Raw genomic sequence first — 8,158 nt, forward strand, 5'->3', positions numbered from 1 at the left:
ATAATAATAAATAAATAATAATAAAAATAATAATAATAATAATAATAATAATAATAATAATAATATAATAATAATAATAATAATAATAATATAATAATATAATAATAATAATAATATAAATATAATAATAATAATAATAAATAACAATACCTACCGCTTTCTTCTGCAACGTTGGAAGTAATGAATAAAAAGATGGTAAAAATAACAGACACGAACATGTCTAAGACCTTCATTGGTTTGTTCTTGTAAGTCTATGCTGCAGGAATTGAGTTAAAGTGATGAAGGACATATCCACTAAGAAAACCTGAAACGTCTATTTTATCTGTTTTAGTATATTTAATTGAATATTACGTTTAATTTCACATTGTTACATATGAAAGCATTAAAGGAAATATCAAATCTCTTAATGATAGTATTAGAGTGAAGCGATAATGAAATAGTCTCCTCTTTATTATTGCTAGAGAGTGAAAGCAATAGATGATGTTAATCTTCTCTATTCCTGAGATTAACATATGTCAAAAGAAAACGTTTGAGCCATGATAAATTCTTTAGGTGTGTGTAATTTGATATGACAAACAAGGTGGCCAGAATACGATTCCCAACGTTTAGATGACGTGTCAAAATGTCCCAACATTATGTAATATCAGATTTTCTAAACGACCAATTGAGTCAAAAAGTCATGAATATACATTAAAGCGTCGTGTACATATATGCAGGTCTGACATCCTAACCACTAATGGGCTAGTTTATCGTGACTTCAATGGACAATATATTTCGTCGGTTTTTATGTGACTCTTAATACAACAGTGAAATCATAAGGAATTGCGTTATCAGACCTGTTTTTTTAAAGAACAGATTAGATTAGTATTATAACTTTATACTACTTATTTGAAATATGCTTTTCATAGACGGATCCCGATTCTAGACCGTTTAATAGAAAATATAACAGACCTCATTTAAAACTCTTAAAGTCGATCTTTAACGCAAACTTCAAAGTCTAAACAATTCTTTAGTGCAACAAAATTTATATTTTGTGATTCTAGACCATCGAATTAAAGTTATAACAGACATGATGTAAAAATCTTAAAGCCGAATCTTTAACTCGGATATCAAAGTCTATAAAAATCGAATCTTTAGTTCAACAAAAATCTCTTATCATTCCACAGCATTGAGTACTAGTTCCAACATACCTGATGCAAAAGTCTTGGAAAAAGATCCTTCAATGCGGATATCCAAGATCAGACAAATCTTCAGCGTAACAAAATTCTCTCTTCTGAAGATTTTTGAAATGAACTCTTAAAATTACAGTCTCATTTATACATTTATTGAAAATATTCTCTTGTTAGCCATAGACGTAGCAGTCTTCAAACGCATCATTTTATGTCGATGCCTAAAACTGATTTTCGACGAGTTTCTAAAGTCTTTTAGCTTTGATGTACTGATAACAGGGGTTATCGTTTAATATTGAATGATGCTGAACTGTTATCTCATATTATGTGCGCCGTTGTACTGAGTAATTAGAGATAGTCATTTAAAACACGCGAACTTTCTTCAACTTCAAAGTCAAATTATTCACTTATTGTTAGATATTATATCATATCGTAATCATTAAAGGTAATCAAGGTTTTATTTGATGCATATCTTGTACAATTACACATTATCTTAGATACACGATTGTCGATTTTGTGCACATTAACCTTATTATTACAAACATGTTGATCATAAGCATTTAAAAAAATGAACTTTTATATTGCGCAATATCCACTAAAAGGTAATCAAAGAGCTTTATAAGGGGTGCCTGACCAACAGCAACACTTAACATGTAGGAAGGCGATGTTACAATTATTTTCTGACCGAGATAATGCTGGAATTGGTCAGGTACTCATTTTACGGTGAGGGAATTAATGTATATACCTTTTTACAAGGATTCAACTATGGCTGGGCGATGTTGGAACTAATACCTTCCGATGGGCAAGCGAGTGTCATACCACTATAATGTGTGCGCACTTCTTCGTAACGTTTTATCTATATATCGAAAATCAATTCTGTGCGTGTTTCTAATCGTTATATTTTTGATGTACTGATTAACAAGGGTTAACATTTAATAATAATTCATTATAGATTGTTATCACACATTATGCTAGCTTTCCTTTGCACTGAGATATTAAAGATTTTCATTTAAAACACTAGAGACTTCAGCAAATTCAAAGTCAAAGTATTCAATGAATGTTGGATATCATATCTCATCAGAGTCATGAAAGGTTATAGAGGTTGACATCAATGCAGTTAATATATAATCACAGCTAATCGGATATAATCAAACGGTTGATTTTGTATATATTGACTATATCACTGCAAACTTGTTGATCACAATCTTTTTAAAAAATGTGAGCTTTAATTTGCGCAAAATCCATTAAAAGTACTCAAAGCGCTTTACAAAGGGTCCCTGATCTACAATAACACTTCGAGATATGACGCCTGTCAGGCGATTTTACAATTATTTTCTTACAGATTCAACACACTTAACTGCCAGTTACGTATTTAGCATCTGCATAATTTAGAAATTGTGATTAACGAGCATTTTATTTCCACGGATTCAACTTTGACAATTTCGTCTCGAACCCAGAAACTTACGATCTTAAGGCGCGTATCAAACATCTATGTCACATACCTGCACAATGTGAAATTGATTAACCAATCATCACATAGGTACTTCAAGGTACTGAATTTTTATTTTTTAATATTAAAAATATGTATGCATTCAGAATCCGCTGTATTGTATTCGAGTCCGTTCTAGGTTCTGACTAACGTTGGGTAAAAAGGCTTTGTTACATAATTGCAGAATATATAACACAAATCGTAATGCTGTCATGTTTTCGTCAATGTAAACAAAGAAACATTTAAACGTTGTATATAATTTTAAGAAATATTTGAATTAATTTACTTAACCGAACAGAATGTAATAGAGATAAATACTATATTCGTTAAGTTATGTACGAGTATGATTTTGTCAATGGTTTTCGTGGCTTAAGAAGGTTTCTGAGTATAAAACGGTCCGCATATGGTATTATGCTCTCTTTTTTGAGATCATCATCATCATCATCATCATCATCATCATCATCATCATCATCATCATCATCATCATCATCATCATCATCATCATCGTTATCATCATCATAATCTTAATCATCATCATCATCATCATCATCATCATCATCATCATCATCATCATCATCATCATCATCATCATCATCATCATCATAATCTTAATCATCATCATCAGCATCATCATCATTATCATCATCATCATCATCACCATCATCATCATGGAGGTCCCAGGTTTGAGAATATTATTATTTTTCTTTTTTTCCAAGATGAGGGTGATTTAAATCGAATGATATTTGGACGAGTTTTGTGGCCACATTTCAAATTATGTTTTCTTTTTTCCCAGAGAACGGCAGTTCTGTTATTAATCTAGACAAACATTTACATCAAAATATTTCTTCTCGGCAACTACATCCACCTTAAAATATCAAAGGACTATAGATAATGTGTGGTGTCTCTCATCTTTTTTGATTCAGTTGATTGCAAAACAAACCTGAACGATATTTAAGTTTCTTATTCGGCTATGTGGTCTTGCGCTAAGATATTCGCTTTCGGATCGGAAATTCCTGGTTTTAAGCCTCGCTCGGCGCATTGTTGAATCCTTGTAAAAAGTCAATTTACTCAGGTGTAAAATGAATATCTGGCCGTTAACAGTGTTGTCTCGGAAAAAAAAACATGGCGTCATGTCTCGGTCAACTTGGTACGCCCAGTACTCACCAATATAAGCTTGATTTACATATTCCTTAAAATAATATGTCATTATGATACACATATCGTTGATCAAACCTCTGAAGTATCGTTTTTCCTAATCCGCTGATCAACCTTCTGATGTCAACCTCAGAGGTAAGCGCGCCCTCTCATTCTTTTGTTTCAAGATAATCAAACATCTGATGTTAGTCCAGAGCTTTGATCATCTGGTTTTTATTTCAAGGTAGACGGAGAAGTACTGCGCTATCCTCTGTAAAGTGATCGAAATACGTCATGTAGATGATGAATAACGGGGTTTCTTGAGTTAATTAACTTGTGACCCATCCTCTCCAAGTGGTATTTTCTCGGGGTGAAGGTAGAAGTTGATTTTATAGCAACACATATCAAACTTGGGGTTAGTTTCTCTTCATTATAATGGGAAAAAAATGCTATTTCTTGAATTGCAAAAATATTCCAATTTTTTTTTCTCATCCCTTTATTTTTAAAAATCTATTTTCGAGATCTCGTTCATCCCGACATGACACGACGGTGGCGACAACGAATATAGCATAACTTGACTATTCCAGACGGGTCGGGAAGTTGACATCGCTACCAAAGAGTGTGTAGGGTAACGTAGTTACCAATAGCTCTCACTTCTCTTAACCGCAATACTATTGTCGCGTGCCAGGCGAGAGAGCGAGCTGGGTGTGCTCCGCGTTCATCAAGCGCGCTAGGCTTACTGATACAATGAAGAAAATACGAGTAGAGGACGGAAGATGCGTGGCTTCACCAAAAGCGGGAAGTGAGAGCTCTTGGTAACATAACAATCGTTACCTACACGCTCTTTGTCGCTACTTACAGGGCTGCCAGCTTGCCATATTCATGGGCAATTTGGCCAAGATTGGTCACCATTAGAATAAGTCTTTTTAAAAATATATTTTATTTACTTTTTCACAAGCTAATATATTCTTAGTTTAGTCGATTAAACAATGATAATGAGTTTACATGGCAGTCAAAATCTTGGTTCACATAATGTGTATTTGGCTGCATTTGTTTTTAAAATTGGCCACGAGGAACTCTGATCATCTGACAATTAGGGGGGAATTAGTCTGTATGTGTGTGTAAAAGAAAGGAGAGAGAGAGAGAGAGAGAGAGAGAGAGAGAGAGAGAGAGAGAGAGAGAGAGAGAGAGAACAATTGATAATGTGTTAGCTAGCCACTCCCACGCCTCGTTCTGAAAAAAATCCGCGAAATTAAAGGGGAGGCAAGAGAAAATCAGCTGATCGTTAAAATAGTAACAGAAAAGTGGAGGTGCTCGGCAATGAATGCAAGAAAGACATTTAAAACGCCGTAAAAATGTTTAAAAATCACTTAATGTTATAATTACCATCCATAACAACCTGTCAAATTCACATATGTAAGATGTCAAGCCAAAATTAATAATAAAATAATAAAGAACACGATTGACCGGTGGTCCGTTGACTACACATGCATACGAGTACCAGAAATATTTTGTAAACAATGTAACACAATATAATGTGTAAGTTTCAAAGCAAATGCAACCACAAATAACATCAAAGAACAATGTGGGACTACTGTTTTAATTTCATAAAACCAAACGTATATTTTCTGCCCCCGATATTGAACGAACGTGTAGTTAGTATGTATCGTACAAACAACATTCGTTTAGACAGGTAGTCGGGATTCTAGCGCCAGTTTTATTTGGGCAACCATGATTGGGATTTCACTCAATGCACTTATTATTAATTATTATTATTATTATTATTATTATTATTATTATTATTATTATTATTATTATTATTATTATTATTATTATTATTATTATAATTATTATTATTATATTATAATAATAATAATAATAATAATAATAATAATAATAATAATAATAATAATAATAATAATAATAATAATAATAATAATAAATAATAATATAATAATAATAATAATAAGCAGTTGAAAGGATATAGTCTTTGGTGTATAAGTGCATATGTACAATATTTGTTATAATAAATGCTTCAAAACAAAACAAAACTAAAAAAAATAAATAAAGAATAAATGAATAAAAACATCTATTTGGGCATTTACTTACATTAATAGTCTTGAAATCACAATCACAATCCATGAAAATTAAATATCCCAAAATCCGAAGAAGACATGAATTTAATCCAAAATCCAACACAGGAATGTATTTTAATAGGAGACAGATATCCTATTAAAACCATAGCATTACTTGCAAACAACAATACCCCACTCTGCGTTTAACGGGCTTGTGGTCGTCACATTGTAAATTGTGGCCGCATTAGGGTAATCGGTGTCCTAAAGACTGACATACTGACATACAATCAATGAGAACTATAAAGAATCCATTCTAGAATTCAACTACAAACTGAAAAGCATGATAAATATCACTCTCTCAAATAATTTCCTTTGCTCAGGTTCACTCACACTCTCCTTTATTGCACAACATTGATAAGTGAGATAAAGTTTGTATTTCAATTATAAACTTAATCACATAACCTAAATGATGGAGAATGAAAACAGCTAATATAAAAAAAATTCACAGATCAAGTTATCTATTTGAACTCCGCATATTTAGCTTAATTACTCATTGACCATATATTTTTTTAATGGCATTGTTTCATTTAAACAAGACCATGACGCTTATGCCTGGACCGGGTATTCACAAATTCTGCTTTTGTGTTCCACTTTTCGAATCGAATTAATCTCTATCTTATCCGTTTGTTTGCAAATTTTCTGCACTTTATAAATAAGACCATAACGCTTATGTCTGGACCGGTTGTTCGCAAATTCTGCCTTTGTGTTCCACTGTTCGATTAGAATTAATTTCTATTTTTTCCGTTTATTTGCAAAGTTTCTGCACTTTATAAATAAGACCATAGCGCTTATGTCTGGACCGGGCATTCGCAAATTCTGCTTTTGTGTTCCACTTTTCGAATCGAATGAATATCTATCTGTCCGTTTATTTGCAAAGTTTCTAGATTTTATAAATAAGACCATAACGCTTATGTCTGGACCGGTTGTTCGCAAATTCTGCCTTTGTGTTCCACTGTTCGATTAGAATTAATCTGTTTTTTCCGTTTATTTGCAAAGTTTCTGCAATTTATAAATAAGACCATAGCGCTTATGTCTGGACCGGGCATTCGCAAATTCTGCTTTTGTGTTCCACTTTTCGAATCGAATTAATCTCTATTTTATCTGTCTATTTGCAAAGATTCTGTACTTTATAAATAGGACTATGACGCTTATGTCTGGACTGGGTATTCGAAATTTTCCTTTTGTGTTCCACTTTTCGAATCGAAATAACATCTAGTCTATCCGTTTATTTGCAAAGTTTCTGCACTTTATAAATAAGACCATAACGCTTATGTCTGGACCGGGCATTCGCAGATTCTGCTTTTGTGTTCCAATTTTCGAATCGAATGAATCTCTATCTTATCCGTTTATTTGCAAAGTTTCTGCACTTTATAAATAAGACCATAGCGCTTATGTCTGGACCGGGCATTCGCAAATTCTGCTTTTGTGTTCCAGTTTTTGAATCGAATGAATCTCTATCTTATCCGTTTATTTGCAAAGTTTCTGCACTTTATAAATAAGACCATAACGCTTATGTCTGGACCGGGCATTCGCAAATTCTGCTTTTGTGTCCCACTTTTCGAATCGAATGAATCTCTATCTTGTCCGTTTATTTTCAAAGTTTCTAGATTTTATAAATAAGACCATAACGCTTATGTCTGGACCGGGCATTCGCAAATTCTGCTTTTGTGTTCCACTTTTCGAATCGAATTAATCTCTATTTTATCCGTTTATTTGCAAAGATTCTGCACTTTATAAATAAGATCCATGACGCTTATGTCTGGACCGGGTATTCGCAAATTCTCCTTTTGTGTTCCACTTTTCGAATCGAATTAATATCTAGTCTATCGGTTTATTTGCAAAGTTTCTGCATTTTATAAATAATAATAATTGTTCAAAATTTTACCTTACACCCGATATTACAAGTACAAGTGAGCCAGGTGAAGAAGATTGTCAAACAGTGTGACAGATGAAATAGGAAGAGAGAGAGAGAGAGAGAGAGAGAGAGAGAGAGAGAGAGAGAGAGAGAGAGAGAGAGAGCAGAGAGAGAGAGAGAGAGAGAGAGAGAGAGAGGGTAAGAGAGAGAGATAGATTTCGTTTTTTGTTCAAAATCTCTTCTTCTCTCTCTCTCTATCTCTCATTGCACAAGGTTGTGCTATTTACTACTATTTATCAAGAACAGCCAAGCTGGCAACCCAGTCTCTGTATAAACTAAGCAAGATGGCAACAGGGACCTCGCTCCTTATCCAATG

General features: G+C 33.2%; 1 protein-coding gene across 1 annotated transcript in view; it reads left to right on the forward strand.

Annotated features, from left to right (window-relative positions):
• Positions 1–192: 192 nt before the first annotated feature.
• LOC144960761 (multidrug resistance-associated protein 1-like) overlaps positions 193–8,158 on the forward strand; it is a 24,435-nt gene continuing 16,469 nt past the window's right edge. The window contains exons 1-2 of the mRNA XM_078894056.1: positions 193–235; positions 1,167–1,255. Coding sequence (XP_078750182.1) covers positions 193–235; positions 1,167–1,255 — 132 coding nt within the window. The remainder of the gene's footprint in view (positions 236–1,166; positions 1,256–8,158) is intronic.

Source organism: Berghia stephanieae, chromosome 15 (genome assembly GCF_034508935.2).
Source record: "Berghia stephanieae isolate SIO BIC M18660-M18661 chromosome 15, UCSD_Bste_1.3, whole genome shotgun sequence".
Taxonomy (NCBI): Eukaryota; Metazoa; Mollusca; class Gastropoda; order Nudibranchia; family Aeolidiidae; genus Berghia; species Berghia stephanieae.